The following is a 23,807-nucleotide window of genomic DNA, read 5'->3' as shown; positions in this document are numbered from 1 at the left end:
CGAAAAGTGATGTAACCGTTTTAATTATCGCATAGCATTATGATAAATTTTAATTAATTATGTTAATCACAAATTACATGATGCTGATGCCTTCGATCAATAAGGTCATCAAAAAATTAATTGTTACCTTCACTTTACTCAGTCTCATATATAAAGTTTACGCTCATATGCGAAAGAAATTTTATACCAAAATTTCGATTTAAGATATTATATTTTTTTCAAAATTATGTTATAAATCTTTATTTCCTTTCAGTTTAATTAATTCTATTTAAATATTAACACAACTTCCCGAGTTTAAAATATGTAGATTGATAAAGTTGTGCTTCTTAAAACCTTTAGCTTTATTTTTAAATACTGTATGTTTATAAAATTATGACTTTCCTCTATTAGATTTTACAAATATTTATTGATATTCCAAAACATATGAATAGGTTCATATCAATTTCTTTTGTTGTCACAAAATTTCTTGAAATCAAACCAAATATTTTTATTCTGGATATATTTTATATGTTGGAAATGGAGATTTTTTTACTTCGTTTTAGAGAAAGTATAGAAAGATCTATGCAAATATTTTACTCTATAAATTTGATATTCAAGTATTTGTTTGAATAAGTTGAAAGAATATAAAACGATAATATCTTCATTAATGGTTTATACGCATTCTAATTATAGGCTAATAATAACTTATTGAATAAGAAAAACGATATTTTAAAAACTTTTTAATAATAGTAATTTTTAATTATTATTAAAATGATATTAAAACTTAATCTTTTAAAGACTATAGTATTCAATATATAATATAAATAGTTACTTAGGTCTACAATTTGAAAATTTATTCTGAAACAATGAAATTTATTAGTAAAAATGTAATAACAGCTTTACGTTGCGTACTTTTATTCTTTTTAGTGCTTCTTGAAGATGGAATTTATGAATATTCTTCATATTAAATGGCGCGTAACAAAATTTTACTTACCTGTCTCTTCTTCACTTCATCTTCTATTTGGGCTTTTTCAGGTACGGGTATATTACTAGGGCTTTGATCTAGTCGAATGCGTTTGCACGTTTCTTCATCATAAGGTTTACTATAACACTGAGACCTGCAAGTGTTGTCCATACTGTTTACATTATTGATAAAACTGATTTTACCGAAGGTATCAATAAGATAAAAACAATATATAGTTTAATTTATAAAGATATTTATTAAAATAAAGTTACGCGTTTCTAGTAACATTACGTTAAAGTGAAACTCTTAAAACATTTAATATTCTTATGGAAATTTGAAATCAGATAGGTTATATTTTTCTTTGAATTCTAGATATATGCAAAATAGCTTAACATCTTCAAATGAACGTTTTCTGTTAGTTTAGGTTTCTGATAAAACTTTTTACATAATAATATAGCATTCATTGATAGAAGGCAAACTCAAATAGACAGACATAATTTTCCGAGATATGTATCATGTTATGAATGAGTGAATATCTCTGATCATTCTCATAAATCTATCAGTTATTTGCTTTCTGTTTCTAACTAATCAATGAAATGATGTAATGAAGAAATGATGTAATAATGAATTGATTGTTTACACAGAATTTAATCTTTTTGTAGAAAATCACGACTAAAACATTTTATTAGAAAAATTTGTTAATTTATTGTAAAACATTCTACTGTAAAAAGAATGATATGAAATTCTGTTGTTTATATATACAGTATATATATTTTACTTCACGGAGAAAAGAAAGGAAAACAATTGATGTAGAGTGCATAATTTATTTCTTAAAGCAATTGATTTCTTTATTATAGAAGTAAATTTGTTATTTAAAAATATTCTGTTTATAAACAGATTTTAATAAAGCATGTATGAAGTGAGTTAAAGTTAAATTGAAATTTAAAAAATAATGAATAATTTTTCATAACAATAATAACAATTAAAAAGTTATAAAAAGTTAAATTATAATAAATATTATAGGCTGTCATTCAATTTACAATTTGATTGTGCTTCCGTTTTTTTTTGTTTTTTTCTACTTTATATTCTAAATTATGAAAATAGAGATTTTTATATGTTTAATCATTTCTGCCTAAGGTCTGCACTTTTTAAAGTAATACTACTAATAATAAGTGAAACATTTAATTGAAAATTAGTGGAAATCAAAATATTGAAGCTAATATTGTTTCTCATTACATTAGAATTTAATAGTTTATCGGCTAGAAATATTAGTGTCAAAATTTATCAAATCTAAAATCTTAATATATTAAAATCATTAGGCCTAGAATTATTATTAAGTTATCGAAACAAAAATAATTATTAAGAATATAAACAATTTTTGAGATTATAATTATTTGTTTATCAATTTGATATTCATTAGGTTGTTGAAAGAAAATTATATCTTGATGAAAGATAGAATGCCTTTAGAGGAAGAAGATAAAATCCAAATTAATGTGAAATATATTTATCCTATTTAAAATAATAATTTTTTTTAAATTTCTTGTTTAATATTAAGCAATAAGATGTAAATACAAATTAAAAATATAAGATTAAATCTGCTCAAATGAATTCTAAGCTTAAATTGCAAAGTTAAATTGCTGTAGTCTTGTTTATTATTTAAATAAATTAACGCTTGTGTTTTATTGATTTAAGGATGTTTGAATTGAAAAATATTTTACAAAATAATAGTTAATCAATTTGTTATGTCTAATAATTAAGTCATATTATTTGGTATGATTAATAAATTCAAATGTAACGATCATTATACATGAATAGAACAAATATATACTAAATTATTTCCGATATTTTAGACAATGCATCTGAAAATTAGCTATGAATGCTTTTTAATTTACTATTTAAAAAATAGAAAACTGACAAAATGAATTTTATTATTAATATTAGAGTTGTTGTTCTATAAGAATGAATAATTTATGCAATTTTTAATACTCTAAAAGCTAAAATACTCTGTATTATAAAAAAACTAATTTAAAAAAATTTGGCATGTAAATTATTCATGAAAATAAGTTTAAAATACTTAGTGAGAAAGTAGAAACTGAGCTCTATGTCTAAACCTTATGTATAGATTTATATGAAAAAATATATCTTCATATTTGGAATATTAAATGTGTGCAAAATTAAAATAATACAGTATAACTAAATGTCTTACAAGTTAATTACGAACAGTTTGAATAGTACTTTCATATAATTTTTATTATATATACAGTATACACAAACACACATACACACCATTTTTCAGAAGATATTTAATAATAAATAGATAATGATTTTGTTTTTATTTTAAAATTTGATATAATAAGAAATTTTGAATACTAAAATGAAAAATTTTTTATTGATTTATATTTCATTATTACGTGTTCTGAAAAGTAATTAAATGGCTAAATATATTTCTTTTTTGTATTGGAAAAATTTAGTTTTTGTTCAAATTATGATTTAATTTAAACAAATTTACATTAAATCAAATATTTAATTCAAAATTTAAGTATCTTGAAATTTTCAAAAAATCTAACTTTTATTTGTATTTAATTTTCTATTTATAACTTTCATGAAAATAAACTCAAACGTGCTTTATTCTAAAATAAAAATTAAAATGAATATAAATAATTATAGACTAATATTAAAATTAGATTTATATAAAATTCCAAGAACTAAATGAAAAGTTGTATATCTGTAATAAAGTCAATTCTGTACCTTTTAACGAAATTTAAGGTAAATTATATGTAAATAGACCTATTTACCATAAATAGCTATCTGTTCTAATCTTATCTTATAAGGAAGTTATAATTATAATTCAAATATCTTGATATTCTAACAATATAAGATAACTTTTTGTAGTGTGTGAAATGAATAGAATTGTACTGTACATTGAAAAGAAAATTATTAATTAATTTAATAAGAAAAATAAATAAAAATACAACATACATTATTAAAAATTCATTAATATGTTAATGTGTTAAATATCCAAAACAAATAGAGTATTTGCAATCCTGCAGAGTATTTTTCCGGCAGCTTAAATAATGTACTGTACATTTATTTTATGAATATCTTCAGATTTTTTTAATAAGTATCGACAACAGTTTATCAAATAATTCTATAATAAAGAGTTTTTTACGTTTAAATGTGTTTTTAATTATAATATTACATTCTATAATTTATTCTACGTAAGGAATAGACGAATTTCATTACATTGTATTAGTGTAAATTCTATAGTCTTGAGCATTATATGACAATCGCATAGAATTAATGAAATTCAACTTTTTCAACGGCGTTTTTCGTTTGTAGCTTCTATAAATAGTAAAAGCATATTAAAATATAACTTGTCCGTTTTTCTGGCTGATTGAAGGAGAATAATGTAAAGTAATGGATACATTTGTGTGTGTGTCAGATAAAAATCTTGAAATGGTTGGATAACTATATCTTCAACCAATTATAAGATTTTGAATTTTTGACAGTCACGTTTGTCAATCCTTTATTTCCAACTTCCAACCAATCACTGAAAAACACACATCATTAATAGCATCTGTTAACTATTTTAGAATAAATAAACTTTATAAGGACCTATGAATTCTTCAAAGGATGAAAAATAATCCTTAAGGATACAGCATAGTTACCAATGTTTCCATAATGTAAGGTGACTCAGAAAACATATATAGAATTTTAATCATAAGACTTGCAGTACCGAATTCCGTCACTGTGAGGTGTGCATTTCAAAATAACTGCTTTCGTTGGTGCGCTGTGCATTTTGGTTCGAAGAAATAAAATTCATGACAACGGTTCAAAGAAATTTTTGTAGCCAGTATAGTAGGGATTCCCCAAGTAGACCTGTTATTGATATTTACTCTTGACATTAAAATTTTGTTGAGACTGGTTTTTCTGATCCTCATGACAAATCCCCTGATAGTCCACGTGTTCCTAATTCTGTGGTGAAACAAGGGTGAGTTTTGTTCGTAGTCCTAGGAAATCAACGCAACGTGCATTTCATGAAACTGTCATTTCACGAAATACAACCTGCGTCTCGTGAAATATCATTTAGTGAGCACTAAATGATATTTCACGATTATCTTGCACTAAGACTTAAAAGTTCTCAATGCTGCAAAAATTACTAACGCGAATAAAGTGGGTCGTCGGAAATTCTGTCTAGAAATGTTGCATTTGATTGAGAAAGACGAGACATTCTTGGACAACATTATCTTCTGTAAAGAGCCGACATTTTATCTCAGTGGTAAAGTGAAAAGTGAACACACGACTGCAGGATTTGGGGCCTCGAAAATCTACGAGCTATAAACTCGTGAGTCCAAAAATAAGCGTGTTTTGTGCTATTAGTAAAATAAAGTGTAATTCCTCTTCTTTTTCCACTAGGGAATCATCGACAGTATCATGCATCTATATGCTGGAAATTTTCTCATTTCACAGTTAAATGACTTTGACACAGAAAAACGCATGAATTTTTAGCAAGATGATACTCCACCACACTACAGTATAAATGTCCGAGATTTCTTCAATAAATGTTTTCCAAGTCCGTGGATTGGTCGAGCAGAACTGATAGCATGACCACTTCGTTTTCCAGACTTGACACCTCGATTTTTGTTCTATTAGATTTCATTAAAAATATAGTATTTATTTCATCTTTTCCTGCAAATCTTGCTGAGCTCGAATCTCTGTCGCAATTATCAGTGACAACAGATATGTTGCTTCGAGTTCACATCGAACCAAAATGACTGTTCTTGGTAAAATCTGACGTGTTTTTGCTATAAATTAACGCCTGAACCGATTCCATAAGTCTTCTGATTTAAAGTCTATAGGCTATACTTTTAAAGTTGTAAAGTCATTGTTGAATCGCCCAGTGTATAATAAAGCCGTATTTTGTTATAATTATAAATATAATGTGTTCTAACTCACAAATTTATTTGAATTTTACTATTAAAACATTCTATTTAGGAAGCATGTCTGTAGTTATTAACATAGTCTATTAACACATAAGCTGAAATATGTTATTTGTAAACAAACTAATATATTTTGGTCGAATTGATATATATATACAGTATATATATATATATATATATTCATTGAAATGTTACATTGATATTTTGTATATACAGAGTGTTCAGAAAATCACTGTGCTTCTTTCTAATCATATTTTTGCATTATNACATATATATATATATATATATGTATGTATATTCTTAATTTAGACAAATTAATTTCAGTAATCTGTTTTAATTTTGATATAATTATACTTGATATTTTCATGTGATTATACATGTATGAAAATCAATTAAATTACATCAATTAAACAATGTAAAATTGCATTTTAGAATGTTATAGATATAATAAATTTAAATAAGTAGATTATTTCTCAAAATTGTCATTTTATAAGTTTATTTATTGTTTCTCTGATTATAAGTTATGGTCAATTTAAGTGTCTCAAATGTTGGTCATTTAAAAGTTATGTTTTTTCTAAATTAATGCTAAACTGAAACTAATAATTATTTAAAATTTCCATGCAAGAAATAAAAATCTGATTTCAAGAAAAACATATACAGGATGTTTAAAAGCATTCAGCGTTTATATGGTAGATAGTATACACCATACTGAGTGAATAAAAACATTAGTAAACAGGTAGAAAACTCAACCGTTTCTGTGATAAATGATCCGATAGAGAAAATTTTTGAGAGCTTGGAACACTGAATAAGATGATGCCATGCCTGCGTAGAAATGGAAGGAGGACATGTAGAACACTTTTTGTAAATATCGAGGCAAAGATTTGGCAAGATTATCACCTCTTTTCACGTTGCAAGCGACACATAGAAGCTAATAAATCAGTTATGATGCTAACATAAAAGTGTTAATGTCTTAGAAAAGGTTGATTTCTTTATCTATGTTTACTAAAGTTTTTTTCACTCAGTTTGGTGTGTACTACCTATCATATAAACTAAATGTTTTTAACACCTTGTAGACTTTATTCGCAATAACAACCTAATATATTTAAAACCTAATCATAAATTTATTAGAAATTAATTTTATATCTTATTCTCTGTTACAGTCTTTTTAATTTAATTGTTGTTACAATACATATAAAACTGACATTTGCCTTAACGTTATATTTATAAATAAATTTTAGATTTAAATATCGATAGTTCATTAATACTCTAATAAATACCTTGAATGTCCTTTAGAATACTGATAGCCACTGTCTCGAACCACCTGCCTCGCTAAAGGAAACAACTCATCTCTGCGAGTAAGAAGAGCTGGAATGTGCTTACAGATTTGTGCTGCAGCTTCATTCACCGATACCTAAAATTCGTATTAGTTATTAGTTGATATTTCAATTTAAATGAATTTAGTTACTTTTTTCTAATTTAATTCAATCCTTCAACTTTAACACAGGTCTGTATCATGTCAAGTCTTAAGTTATATTAATCTAATTTTATAGGAATTATTATATGATTTAAAATTATGTATCTATTCGCCATTTAATATTTTATGATATGACTTTAAAAAATGTTTGATTTGTACAGATATATTTGAATAAATTATATAAATAAACGTGTTAAACGAACGAGTATTGTATAATCTTTCATGTAGGTCTTTTTAATAAATACAATAATAAATTTATACAAAATATTTTAATTTTAAATTAGAAAATAATTTATTTAATTCTACTAACAGATATAAGATACTATACTTTAAAATTTAATTAAAAATATCAAATTTTTAAATTCGCAAAAATGCTAATGAAATATTATTTTATCACAAATTATAATTTTAAATATTGTTTCGTTCTTCTACTAAAAAATTTTAACATAAATGCCTGTAAGCATTTAGTTATTTTTCCACATTCAAGTATTTTTTTTACGCAAATAAGGCTCAAAAAGTAAGTTTTATTATATAAGCATATAAAGACTTTATATTAATAATAAAGATAAATAAGCATAAATATATATTTCTGTACGTTACGTTATGTATAAACATGAATACAAAGAAGCATTTTTGAAAAAGGAAAAACAGTTAAGTATCTAATTAATTATTTTCAATAACAAAATAATTCTAATATTTTTTAAAAAATTTGATAAATTTTGCTATTTTCGAGTTTACCTCATGTAAAGTCAATGGTTTTTCAGGTTTTCTTTTACAATCAAATCGACCATAAATAGCAGCATATTTTCGGATTTCATCCATCCTTCGTGGATCATCTTCCGGCATATTCATGACATACTGTAAATTAGAATAGCATATTTACCTTTTGAAATGATTTCTGATATTAAATACATTTTTATAAATAAACCAGATACCGATCAATTTAAAACTAATCCATATATAAATTAGCATAAAAAATTTTTTTATTAAATTAATTTCTTATTATTAGTTACTGTATATCATCTAATATGACCTTTGTTATAACATAAGCAAAAATATTATAAGTTAATAAATTACATTGCTATAAAACTTAATACTACTTATTATAAGTTCTACATAATAAAGCTATTTAAAATAAGTTTAGATGAGTCCAAGACAATTCAGGTTCGTTTTTTATAAACCAATCTGCTGTAAATTTTAAAATTATATATATTTTTTCTATTGATATGATTATTACAAATGAAGATTCCGAATTAATATTAGTGTTTTACTTATATTCATTTATATTTAAAATTTAATAAATTTAAAACATTATTAGTTTATTTTTAAATCTGATTAAACATGTATTAAGAATTAAAAATATATAGGCCAATATATTCTCCAAACTTTAAATATTTTATTAAAACAAGTTTGTTGGCGATAATTTTGTTAAAGCTCATAAAAATGGAAAATAATACGAATTCAAAAATTAAATTCGTTTAATTTTCTACATCTTTATTAACTTAAAAATAAATTTTCTACGGAATATATAGAAAGTATTACACTCAGGATTTAAACACATGAAATAGTTTAATAGGCTACATAAAAGCTTCAAAAATTTTCAAAATGTACGCTAAAGGAAATACTACTACTGCAATATAGGCTATAAACTGTTAAAATGTAATGCCTTCGGCATTACTACAATCTGCGATGGATCTCTCTAATTTGTAAATGTAATGCCGAAGGCATTACATTTACAAATTAAAATTATGGAGAACACAATATTAGAGAATAGTTCATGTTGCTGCAAAAAGCTTGTAAGTGGATTAACTTCCTTGAACTTTTGAGTTGAAGGAAGGCCGAACAAAAACATAGATAATGAGTCGCATAGACTTTTGAACCCAAGTTTTTTGTAGCGACGTACACGACTTTCTAAACTGTGCATATATCTTGCGAAGGATACCACTAGGCCGAAGGCTGTCAAGAAATTGAATAACAGCTCTCTGTTCAATTTTGGTGGAGTTTGATACGGCAATGCCATTTTCTAAACCGCGTAGTGGATGTCCCTGCAGGTGGCAATTGCGTCCACTACGCGATTTAGCTTTTATGTAAACTATTGGTAAAGGGTCGCATTACTGTATACTCCTTCCCTATTATTAGTCTCAACCTTCTACGCTAAGCTATTTTTCTTTGACATCTTATTTATTGAATCTGCCTCGTACAATATTTGTTATGATTAATTATTAAAAAGTTATAATTCTGCTATGTAAAGAAATTTTATATAGCATATTTTCAGAGCAATTTTTTACTCTAACATATCTTCATTTCGAAAAAATTATAGAAGAAAATAATACGAACATTACGAAGACCAAAATTTCAATTCGAAAACTCTTTAATTGGACTTGAGATTAATTCTTACGAAATTATTTGAAGATAGAAAATAAAATTCACAAAGTAAGCCTATATGACTTATTAGAAAAAGTATTAAAATAATTTTTTTCTTAGAAATAGTATTAGATATCACCTTAAGTACTGCATTTCGGAAGAATTTATTTTAAAAATCTGATTTCAATTATTGATTAATAATAATTACTATTTAATTTATAAAAATAAAAACGATTTTTATAAATTATATGATAATTATGTGACGTAATGAATTTTAAACTTGAATAAATTTTGGTAAAAATAATTACATTATACAAATAAATAATAATAAACATAACATTTCATTAATTATAATTAATTTAAAAACAGAATTAATATCACTCCTTGCACTTTTATGTTAATTTATAATTCATTTATCACTTACATTAACATTTATACGTCTAAATATTAAATATTGGATTTGATCTTGTTTTATTTATTCTTGAAAGAAATATAAAGCAGCAATATTTATTGTTATTAAAGTAGAATATTTTTATAATTTAAAGTATCAGTCGGATTTAGAATCCAAATATTTATATTAACTTCAAATTTAGAAAAAGTTTTTACTTCCATCGTCTTCACCGGTTGCCAAGGTAACATTAGCGATTCAACCAATCACTGACGAAATGTCAGCGCAGCAATTAACTATCCTCTGCTTTAGAAATTTGTTGATGTTTCATATTTATCGTTTGTCTGCTTAAAAAAATCGTTTATATATGTTAATTTATTTTCTTATTTATTCAATAGTATCGTAAGAGCACATTTTATTTGGTATTTTACGTTTTACCACACGCTAGACTAAATTTGGGCTTGACGAATAGAAATTTCGCCTACATTTAGACCAAACTACACATAAAATGAATAAAAATTTCATTTAGCCAATTACTTTTTCAATTTAGAACTTTAAATTTAAACACTAAAATCCTAATAAAATAAGACAAGGTTATTCACTAAAAGGATGAAGAAAAATAAAGAACTATGTATGCATTTGTTAGACCTAGTCTATACAGGCCTAATAAATTCATAATTTTAAAAAATAATTTCAAACATTAAATGTAAAGTAATAATGAATATATTCTGTCAGTGACGCACCCAGAGAAAGGGCCTGACAACCCTTAGGAAAAATGGGAAAAACTAGAAAATTTTCCAAAAATATTTTCATAATTAGAATTCACTTTTTTATTTATATTATGTGCTGTCTTCTATTTCTATGCTACTTATGAATTAGCAGTCACATAAGGTGTGATTTTATTGAATTCGCATTTAAAACTTCTTATTCATTCAACTCTGCTCTCCCAAGATTAAATTCTGAATGCGCCAATGTATTCTGTGGGTTATATAGTCGTTATTATTTCATAGGTAGTAAAATATTATTTATATTCATATTATAATAGGAAAAAGATATGGCAAGAATATTTTGTTGCCATATCTTTTTCCATAAGATGACATTTTTATATTTATTTATTTTCGCTTATATTAATTCATTGCTCTAGCTTTCTTTAATAATGGAAGTTTGAAAGCAGAAAATAAATTTTGATGAATAATAGCTTTCAATGAATCTTTGATTTAAAAATATATGTAAAAATAAATTTTTTCTTAATAATTGGAAACAAATGAAATATGAAAAATTTTAATTATTATTTAATAACACATTTATTGCAATCGATAAGAGTTTTTTTACGTGCTGATGAGCTACTTCGATGTTTATTGCTTTAAACCGATATTCTGTTTGCTTATGTGAACATACAAATTATGCTAACAAATGATTATAAGCTTATTAAATTGTGAAAATAAGAATTGATAGTACGGTATATTGGTAGACATAAAGGTGGATCTACATAGGGACTAATAGAGCTTAAATCCTGGACTCCAAGTGTCTCTTGAATTATCATAAATTTTTAATATTTTTTCATTAACAATTACGATAAGTGCTCATTGTTAATGAAATTAGTAAAAAATAGTTATTATTAATAATATAATAATAATGATAATTTATAGTATTATTTGTTTTATTGTGATCAATTGATTTCTTAATCTAAACAAAAAATGGGGCCCCATTGGACTTCAATAAGCCCTAGGCCCCGAAAAACCTAGGTCCGCCTTTGGGTAGACAAAATTACATAATTTAGTTTTACATTTAGGTTTATAAACATGTATAAAGAACTATACTTATCTACAGAAAATAAACTTGAAAATTTATAGTTTGATTATATTAATTACGATAAAGTTTGTGATAATTTTATCGATCTTTAAAATAGTGAACAAATAAGCTAATTCTAAAAGTTTTATAATTGCAGTTATTTATGATTTAATTCAATATAGTATCAAATGATATTGATATTTATAAATAATTTATTATTTTATGACGCTGTTCTACACAATGAACAAAAATTAAATATAATGTACCTTAATTAGACGTATAATAAATAAGAACATATTTATAAAATCAATATATATCAACAAAATATATGAAACGAATTTATTAACACAAAGTTTTAAAATTATTAGTAGAATTTAATTTTGAATAAAGGAGTAAATATACAGAATATCTATTCAAAGAATTAAACTATTAGAAAATAATACATTTATTTAAATCATGATTAATGAATCAAATTAATTATAAAATTCAACTAATCGTACTTTTTATTTATTATTGAATATCTTAAAATTATAGAAAGCTTGCTTAATTTCTTATTAAATGTAATTGGCATTAACATTACAGAATGGCTAAAATACTGATGACTAAATATTGAGATTTTAATACTTTCGCTAAGTATAAAATATTTATACAGCAATTTTACAAATACTATTAACTTTATTGACATAAATTTTGATTAGTCTATTTAATAATTTCGGTTATAGCCTATTCAACATTTACAATTTCGGTTATAGAGTTTTATTAAGATAAATTAATGAAATGGATAAAGTTTAAACTTTGATTATCTAAATAATTTACTTAAACATGTGTAAATGTAACCAACAATGAGGCAATGAACTTCTTTTCACATATATTCTACTTTAGTGTATATTAATACAAAACTACTAATATAAAACTGTTACCTAATACTGTTACATTAAAAATGCTTATTTATTAACCATTCAATTATTCAATGATAGCCTATTTAAAACAAATATTATGTTCGACTTACACTAAAAAGTAGTTAACGAATAACCAATTATTTATTAATTCCTTATTTGTTATCGGTATTTACTAAATCTAAAATTAGCATAATAATGTTTTCATCTATAAAAGAATTTAAATGTCTAAAAATGTGCTAGCCACATTGCATCTTGTGTACGTAGATTTCACAATAATTATACATTTATTAAATATTTAAAATTGGTTTGTTTACATAAAAGCGGTGTAATATTTGTTTTTAAATGTCAGTAATTTTACATATAGTTTTGGTCATTTGTCGAAAGATTATTTCACCCATTTGGGCTTATTGAATACCAGATAAACGGATATCAAATAAAGTGAAATATTTTTATTGCATTCAAGATGAATACTTTATAATTTTGAAAATAAATTAATATAATATTTAGTGATTTTTACTTTATTCATTTTTAAAATGTGGTTAAAAACTAATTCAATGTTTATCATCAACATTGATACTTAATTTATAATTTCTAGTTTATCTATTTATCTTTTATATTTAGTTGAGAGAGTTGTTTGTTATTAAAAGCATGAATTATTACATTTGTTTTAAAAACTACTAAACTATCGATCATTTAAGAAATTTATCTAAGGTTTCAAATATAAAGTAACAATTTTGAATTGGTTTGAGAAAGAACTGTAGTAGTTACTAGAGGAGAAAAGATGTTTCACATTTTTTATCTGCGAAATTTAATGATTTATGGAAGAAATACTATGATTATAGTCATTTTAATAATGACATTTTAAAAAGTTTGTAGATACAGAAGCAGAAGAAAAACAGAAGCTTACAGAAACGACATAGATTTTAAATTTAGAAACTATTAATAGACAATATTGTTCAGTACAATAATTTATTCTAACTAAATTATTCGTATTTTTTTTACTTGAAAATAAACATAATCGATTTTAATATGTTTGTATATTAAGCAATTAATATAATTAAAAGTATAGGTTATTTCTTAAATTAATATGTTAAATGATTTAAATCATATTTTCGCCAAATAGAAATTGGCTTAATCCTACATTGAAATCCATTAATTAATAAAGATAAAAAATTTTGTATGTTTTTGCATGGATTATTACTTAAAAATAAATTAGATTGTTTTAAAATTCTAGTGAATAATAGTGAAATTATTCGTTGGTAAATATGAAGTTCATATTAGTTAAGTTTTAAAGTTAAAAAAATAATTTTAATTAATTTAAAAATTTATTCTAATTTATTATTATTGAATTATAATATTCGATACTATAAATTATGTAATAATTTTTATTTTGTTCTAATAGATATACAGTAACCTATATAGATGGTAAAGTATGGTAAAGCATACTAATAAAACTATTACAGTTAGACAGGCTACTATTTTGCAACAACTTACTCCACTAATAGCTAGTACAGATGCATCTATTTACCCTATTTATATAATAACCTATTTCAGAAAGGAAGGAATTACTATAACGTGAATTTTTGTACTAGGAAAATAAAGTTTATTATATTTTACGTCTGGATCAAATTGTTATATTGAGAAGATAACGTTTAATTTTTTAATATCTTTAAATGTTTAATGCGATAATTTATATTTAAATGAATCAAAATATTTTCAAGATTATTTTCTAAATAAAATAGCTTAAAGTTTGAAAAATTAAGAAAGAATTTTTATAATTGTTTATCTCTCTCTTCTGTAGCAAAAATCTGAAAATTATATTTCAAAAAGTTTGAAGAGAAAAATAAAATAAAGAAAATACAAATAAGGACTGTAAAGCCTGTTCGAATGATAAAAAATAACAAAATCTATAGCCTCTAAGAACATATAATTTATCTTATCTTTACTAAAACGTTGTAAGATAATATCAAATCCTAGTTAACATTTCCTATACCTATAAATTGAAAAAGAAAACCTAAATATTGAAATATTCTAACAGATTTTAATCATTTATAACTAATACTACTTAATNTAATATAGTTATCGGCTGAAATTTTAAAATATTTCATAATTTTTGTATATTCTCTATTACATGTGTAAAACTGGTTATTGTTGGGATATAAATTAACTATTCTTAATTATTTTGATTCTACTTATACAATTGTAACTTAATTTGAATTTAGAATAAAACATTACAAATTATCATAATGTATCTAGTGTTAGTTATATTTATTACCATTTATCTATCACATATACTGTAAATACAGAATAATACATAAAACAAATCAATATAAAGACAATTGAAACATGACAAAAACTGAAATGTTGTTTCGTATTAAAAGATAAATATGACAATATCTTGATAAAATAAAAATAAATAAAAACATCTTTTGATTAATTTAAACTCTATGGGTCTTTTCGATTGTTTCGTCATAACACTGCTAATAATTTATTTTAGTAATAAGTTAGGCCTAATAGTAGTGAAGAAATTACTGATTGTGTTATTTTATTAGTATTTAGGCTATAAAAATATTACTAAAATATTCTAAGTTTNTATTACTTATTTTATATTAAAATTATTTAATTTAATTAACTTTTAGAGTCATAGTTATAGTATATTTACATTATTTATCTTATTAAAATACTTCAGATAGGGTTCTTAGATACATATTTCTTCGCTTACATCCCTTATAGCCATTACGTTGTCTTTCTAAGGGATCTTGTTCCATGAAACGAAACACGACTCTGATGTAATTCAGCCAAATATTTTCCAAATCTAAAAAAATTCACCGTGACACGAATGATAAAAAAACGTCGGTGAACGTGTTAAACTTTAAGAAAAAAAAAGGGGGAAAAGCTAAAAATTTACTGTTATCTGTCACGTTTAGGTATAGACGTTTAAGAGAAAGCCTTACGGGGGTGGAATACGTAAAAAAAAATCTTGGAAACAAGAAAAAATCTTGTAGAAAAAAAAGGCGTGATGTTGACGAAATACTCAGTCTTTATTGTATTATAAATATAAGGAAACTGGAAGACATTCATTTCTAAAACTTTTGTGTAATTTTGACATCTTCTCAGCAACAATGACTATAGAAGCTATTTCTGTAAGACACAATACAATACAGAAAATGGCTCTCAAAACAGAAATAATATTTCATTCGTAGAATTTTATCCTTTATTTAAATTTTATGCAGAAAACATGTCAAAAATTATTAAATTTCTTTTTTTTTTGTCTTTTTCTTCCATTCAATAAAGATATCTTAATGTTTTTTCATACGACTTTACAAATGAATTTACACTTATAAAAAATTTTATTAAATAATTTAAAGATAAGCCGAAATGTCAAGGAATCAATGAAAAATGTTCGATAAACTGGAACGAAATATGCATTCTAACAATGAAACATTTTTATCACTTTCCTCACTTGAATTCAAAATAATATTTGATTGATGTACCTTTTTTTTTTTTCTTTAAATTTCAATATGCAGAACACGAAAATATATTTTCCTTTCTTAAATCACATATCAAATAGACTACGCATTTATTGAAGATGTTTGATTTTTTTTCTTTAAATTTCAATAGCTTAACTATTAATTTAATTTAAGGCCAATCTAGATATTTTGTGTATATTATATTAAAGCTATAGGCCTAATTTAATCTAGACCTGCATAAGTTATATATAACTAGACCTCCTGTAATTATTTTATTAATCTTCTCTTTTCTTATTATGATTGTAAGCACAAATATAGTACTGATATACTCTCAGTATATGAGACAAGGAGTATTGAAATTCCTTAATAATATGAACAAGCGAAATGCAATAAAATTTTAATAGATTATGAACACGAAAAAAATAAGACTTCTGAATCTGTTACAAGTATTGTAATACCCAGAACTTAATATAGGCTACTTATTAAATTATTATTTAAGTCTGATAATATTTTCAATTTTAGAGTTCTATAATTTTCAAATATTTTACTATTCTATTCTTTCAGACATTAAAATTCGCGTATAGCCTAATATAAAATTTGATTACAAATTATAAAATTCAGACCTACTCAATATTTTCATTCTAGACCTATTCAATAAGTCTTGAAAATCAATATTATGTTTCAAAATGATAACTAAATAGAATATTTTATGTGTATTATTATTATTATTATATATCTATATTAAAATATACTAAAATTGATTATTTTTATAGAACGTAACATTTAAAAATTTTAGACATGTTATATATAANTTTATTCGCTTTTAGTTTTACGTAATTACTGAAAGTGTTTAAATGGAATTTAAATTTTTAAATTTTATTTTTTGTTTTTTGTCATTTAAAATGTAATAAAATTAAAATTATTTATTTAAAACGCTATTTGAATTACGCTGAGTGAAATATTGAAACCTGAGGAAAAAAATTGTCTGGTGCAAGCTTGTCTAACGTGTTAGGTTATGATGAGTTCCCACGATGTATCTCCTGAAAGATAAGGAAAGTCTGGCATGTTTTTTCTACGACTAGAGAGAGAAAGAGAGAGAGGAAAGGGTTAAACATACAACCCTTTCCACTCTCTCGCCCCCTTCTCGTTGAAAGGTCAAAAGAAAGATCTTATAAAAGACCGTGAGAAGTTCTCAGGCTTTTTCCAGTTTTTTCGTACTTGCATGGAAATGAAAGGATAATTTTCAAGAAAGAGACTTCCATTTGCTGTCTTATCGACAAACTTCTCGTTATTCCTATAAAATGAATGATCACCTACTTTTTAAATACTGATTTCGACTTAATAATTTTTTATTTAAAGATAAAATGCAACTTATTATAAAACTGGCCTATATGTCACATTCATTTTCTTATACTTAGTATTTATTTTATTTTTATATATTATTATTTCTTTTTGAATGCTATTAATTATTTCGTACCTAAGTTTATATAATACGATAATAAGAAAACTATAATAATAATTTTACAAGTTTTTATAATAGATCATTATTCTCATTGCATCTTTTATAGCTTATTTTTCAGAATGGAACTTTAAGGTAATTAAGTAATTTATCTATTTGATATGAAATATGAATTTGAATGAAATTCTTGTTTAATGATATTGATATTTTAGTTACGTTATTTTATTTACTTGTTGAATCTATGTATTTGGCAAATAATCTCACTGTAATAGACAGCCCTTTATAATTAATATATAAAATGTAGACCAGTTTGTTATAATTTTTGTTAATAATGTTAAATACTAGCATATATCTAATTGCATCCAAACCTATCGACTACGTTATATTTACTTCATTATTCAAATAAAAACTTTTCTGACTATAAATTTATATCTTAAAATGATCTCAGTAGTCCGATTTTGGCGTACGCAATTTAAATTTCATTGTGGAATTATTAAAATTTTAATAATGCATAATATTTTTAATTGCGAAACTTATAAAACAAACATCTTTGATAAAAAAATTTGTTGGATCATCCTAATTTTTATTTAAAAAAATAGATAATAATTAATTATTTTTAAAAGAAAACATACAGAGATTTAAAAATTACAGTAGTCTATTCAAAACTCTACTATGATTTTATAAACTATTTTTACAATTCGATTTTTATTATTCATTAAATCATCAACAAAAATTACTTTGAACGTAATTATAAAAACTTCTAATTTTAAAATACATTATAATGTGATTAAATTTTGATTCGAATTTTTTTTTTTTTTTTTTAATATTAACCGATTATCAGTTGTCCTAGTCGTCAAACACAGAAGTAAGTTAGAATGAAACGAAAGAAAAAGTAAAAATAATAACTGGCTATTAGATAGCTGAATTAACTATACATTTTAATTAAATAAATACATAAAAATTATACATTTATTACATAACATAAAATTAGTTTTACTGGTTAACATGGAAGTCAGACTGTTCAATTGTGAACATTCACTCGTTTTATTTTAGCGGGTATCTATCAAGAATTTATAATCTCTATTAACATATTTCATTAACATTATGTTTTATAATCAATTATTCATTCTGATTATTCTTGTATAAATAATAAAATCAGCACAAATTAGCTAAAAAGTATTTAAATTCCCCGTAAATAGATCTTCAGATGGACACAAAAATTCGTTACCTACATATTTGTAATAAGGATATTTGATTGCCATTTCATCAATAATCTATCTACTATTTTACATCTATATAAATTTAAAATAATAATTTCAACTTTTTATTTTATAATCTGATTGTACTGTAGTATGTTTGATAACTTTCATTTCAATATTGCTTACTTTTTGTAATTAAATTTATAATTTAAAATATTAATTTCATTTACTTTTAAATTTAAAAAAGTTTGTCTTTTTTTATGTCGAGCTAATTATAAATAAATACAAAATATTTAATCTTTCTAATAAAAATTGCATCTTATTACAGTTCGCAAATTTTCATTTTTTATATTAATAGTTGTAATAATTCTTATTATTGTTTTTATTTTTTAAATTATATTGTTTTTTTTAAACTATTAATATTATGAAGGTAAAAATAATATAACAAAAATTCCTTTTATAAATAAATTTTATTTGGTTGTTTTTATACATTTATTCGAGTAAAAATATAAATTTTTACTAGTTTAAGTTTTAGTAAAATTTTATTAAATTGCTATCGTAGAATGTATCGAATAGACTTATTTCAATGCTATTAAAAACAACTCATTATTAATTCGTCTAAGTATCAAACTAGATATATTTTATTCCGATTTTTATAAATAAATTGATTGTGTGTAATTAAAAATAAATTTTGATTTAATTAAATAACTAAATTGTATATTTTGTTAATTTAACAGATTTAAATACTATAGATTTATTCGCTTTTAGTTTTACGTAATTACTGAAAGTGTTTAAATGGAATTTAAATTTTTAAATTTTATTTTTTGTTTTTTGTCATTTAAAATGTAATAAAATTAAAATTATTTATTTAAAACGCTATTTGAATTACGCTGAGTGAAATATTGAAACCTGAGGAAAAAAATTGTCTGGTGCAAGCTTGTCTAACGTGTTAGGTTATGATGAGTTCCCACGATGTATCTCCTGAAAGATAAGGAAAGTCTGGCATGTTTTTTCTACGACTAGAGAGAGAGAAAGAGAGAGAGGAAAGGGTTAAACATACAACCCTTTCCACTCTCTCGCCCCCTTCTCGTTGAAAGGTCAAAAGAAAGATCTTATAAAAGACCGTGAGAAGTTCTCAGGCTTTTTCCAGTTTTTTCGTACTTGCATGGAAATGAAAGGATAATTTTCAAGAAAGAGACTTCCATTTGCTGTCTTATCGACAAAGTTCTCGTTATTCCTATAAAATGAATGATCACCTACTTTTTAAATACTGATTTCGACTTAATAATTTTTTATTTAAAGATAAAATGCAACTTATTATAAAACTGGCCTATATGTCACATTCATTTTCTTATACTTAGTATTTATTTTATTTTTATATATTATTATTTCTTTTTGAATGCTATTANTTAAATAGCATCATGCTTTAAAATCAGTAAAAATTTATGAACCTATAAGCGAAATGAAAGCCTGGAAAATGAAAACATAAGCGCGAGTCTAATACAAAATTTATAACTTTACATGCCTATTTAATATACTGTAATGTATTTACAAAATGGTGTAAAAGTAGTAGTGTGAACTGAAAAAGAATGGTTCCATATGAAAAATAAATATAAAATGTAAAGACATTTTTTTTACCCTCTCTTATTAGATAATATTGAATTGTGTGTGTATGTAGCAAATAACTAATCGAATATAAACATTGTAATAATCTTTCTGCAGTTTATTTTTTCCCCTGCTTAAAATATAACACACCCATTTGACATTTGTTTAGAAATTTTGACTTTTCGAAATGTTTAATAAAATATTCTTCAAATAAACTTTTATTACTCATCTCACTATGCCACACAGCTTTCTATGTACTGTACAGTACAGTACTTTTCAATTATTTTTCAAAACTAAACAATCCGTATTTCGATGCTACTACTTTGAATTTTATGTTGCTTTAGGACTCAATAAATTATTTATTATCACAATATTTTACGTTCATTAATAGATGTATAATTTACAAATAAATTTTTGATACCTTAATACTAGAAAATATAAAAATAAATTGATAACCAAGCATAATTGAACTAATGTCCTCAATAATACATTTAAAATATAAGTTAGTTTTATTATCAATATTCTGATCAGCTGATATTTATACGCTTAGCTTACTATTTACGAAAATATTAAAAATTATTTACAGAAAATCTATAAATAATTTATAATAACGCCTTTTCCTGGCATTTTTTTATTTTTATAGAGTTGAAAATATTATGACAATGCTAGAATGAGATTACTATTCAGAATTGTTTGTAACTTATTCATATTAAAACTTATTACTAAAATTAAATTTATTATTATTATTATTATTTTAATTTTAATATACTGTAGGTACTGTACATGATAGAGATGTATCATCTTTCTGTTATATTTCTTTAAAACGTGATGAGAAGATATCTATGTACTAATCAGTAAGATAGTTTATTTCTAATACTTATATTTACTTATTTATTTACCTATTAAAATTTTAACAATTATTATTATTAAATTTAAATTTGAATAATTAAATTACATGTAAACGATATCGCAGTATTTATTTCGGATTTAAATTTAGATATAAATCAGCTTACTGATTTCTAAGTAATCGACTTGTACTCATTTCATAAAATTTTATTTTACTGGTAAGAAATTTAAATATATAAATAGATTCACATTAATTAATTTCTGGTTCTAGAAATTTATTCTGAATTTTTTCTTTTTTATATAAATTTGATATTTATAACAAGCTTATTTATGCAATAAATTAAATAATTATGAAAATTAAAATTATCTTTATTCACATATCAAATAGACTACGCATTTATTGAAGATGTTTGATTTTTTTTCTTTAAATTTCAATAGCTTAACTATTAATTTAATTTAAGGCCAATCTAGATATTTTGTGTATATTATATTAAAGCTATAGGCCTAATTTAATCTAGACCTGCATAAGTTATATATAACTAGACCTCCTGTAATTATTTTATTAATCTTCTCTTTTCTTATTATGATTGTAAGCACAAATATAGTACTGATATACTCTCAGTATATGAGACAAGGAGTATTGAAATTCCTTAATAATATGAACAAGCGAAATGCAATAAAATTTTAATAGATTATGAACACGAAAAAAATAAGACTTCTGAATCTGTTACAAGTATTGTAATACCCAGAACTTAATATAGGCTACTTATTAAATTATTATTTAAGTCTGATAATATTTTCAATTTTAGAGTTCTATAATTTTCAAATATTTTACTATTCTATTCTTTCAGACATTAAAATTCGCGTATAGCCTAATATAAAATTTGATTACAAATTATAAAATTCAGACCTACTCAATATTTTCATTCTAGACCTATTCAATAAGTCTTGAAAATCAATATTATGTTTCAAAATGATAACTAAATAGAATATTTTATGTGTATTATTATTATTATATATCTATATTAAAATATACTAAAATTGATTATTTTTATAGAACATTAATTTAATATAGATATATTTCTACTTGTCTTTTTTGTTTGTTTATATTTATTATATCTAACCTAATCATATAATTAACACAATAGAACAATATTGAAATAAAATTTACAATAAATCAATGTTGAAAAGAAATTCTATTAATTTAATAATCTATGCCATTGACTTATTTAAAAACCTCTTTTCTGTAATTTCAGATAATTTTACAAAAAAGTAAAGTTTAATTTAGCATATATACTATAATTTAAAATAAAAAATCATGTAGGCTTGAATTTAAAAAATATTAACATTTAATAAATTAAACATTTTCATTAAGTTTACCTATATGTTTAATGTATTATTTGATTAGTAATAATGTAGATCTAAATTTAAATTATTTTAATTGGGAAACATTGTAATAATCCATTTTGAAATTTCACTTACATATTCTTATTAGAAATTTTCAATTTCTTTTTTAAATCATAAGTCAACTTATAGACTTATTTATATAAAATTTCCAAATATTTAGTTATTTTCATGATCATAATGAAACAAGAATTAACTAACTATACTATAATGAATCATTAGATCAGTTGAAATAGTCTAATAAAATCGGTCTCCATATAGGTAAAAGTGGAGACCGATTTTATTAGACTATCTCAACTGCTTTAATGTTTTATTGCATATTAACTCATAGGCCTATGAGAAACAGCGAAACTATAAAAACAAAACTAACAGTTTTCAAAATGTAATCTTTCATGAAAGGTTGAAATTATAATAATCATCTCTTACTATACATTAATAAAATTTTGATTGTTACGAAATAAAAATGCTACCAGAAGTTTAAAAAATACGAAAACCCGAAATAGTTTTTATCTAATACTTTCTAGTAGTTTCAGTAATTGGGATTTTTGAGATTACATAATAGTTTTAAAATATGAGGATAAACCATTTAATCAATTTACTGGTTTACTTATAATCAAAGAATTGGCTTACTTAAATGTTTTATTACGTATGTTTTAAATTGAAGTTACGAAAAGTAAAACTATTTTGTTAAAGAAGATCGTTGTTAACCATTTTCAATCTTCTTTTTATAATCGTTTATACAGAAAAACATGAAATAAAAGATATTTTCATTATTTGCAATATCATAGTGCCTACATGGAAAATCGAACCTGAAGAAAATTAATTATTATTTAATTATTATAACCTCTGTGACAAAATAAATAAAAAAGCAAGAGAGGCTATGAGTAGTGAATTATAGGTCAAATCAATCTCATGACATCATTTTCCAAATGGAACGCACCTAATTCAGTAGTCTATCAAAGACTGTAAATATTCATCATTGAAATTATAATGTTTCTTATAATAAATTTATTATTTTTGTTTCT

At 23.4% G+C, this 23,807-nt stretch overlaps 1 protein-coding gene across 9 annotated transcripts in view; it reads right to left on the bottom strand.

Moving 5' to 3' along the window:
- Positions 1–23,807, bottom strand: part of LOC111615968 (NGFI-A-binding protein 1-like) — a 296,726-nt gene that overhangs the window by 52,282 nt on the left and 220,637 nt on the right. For 8 of the 9 annotated variants that reach the window (XM_023357408.1, XM_023357405.1, XM_023357401.1 and 5 more), the window contains 3 exons: positions 8,096–8,215; positions 7,161–7,294; positions 974–1,115 (listed from right to left, as the gene is read on the bottom strand). In XM_023357408.1, coding sequence (XP_023213176.1) covers positions 974–1,115; positions 7,161–7,294; positions 8,096–8,215 — 396 coding nt within the window. The remainder of the gene's footprint in view (positions 1–973; positions 1,116–7,160; positions 7,295–8,095; positions 8,216–23,807) is intronic. The other variant, XM_023357402.1, reaches the window with a different exon arrangement.

Source organism: Centruroides sculpturatus, unplaced genomic scaffold (genome assembly GCF_000671375.1).
Source record: "Centruroides sculpturatus isolate CEXI.00-Female unplaced genomic scaffold, Cexi_2.0 scaffold216, whole genome shotgun sequence".
Classification (NCBI taxonomy): domain Eukaryota; kingdom Metazoa; phylum Arthropoda; class Arachnida; order Scorpiones; family Buthidae; genus Centruroides; species Centruroides sculpturatus.
The sequence above is the reverse complement of the archived record's forward strand: the minus strand, read 5'-3'. Positions and strand labels throughout refer to the sequence as shown.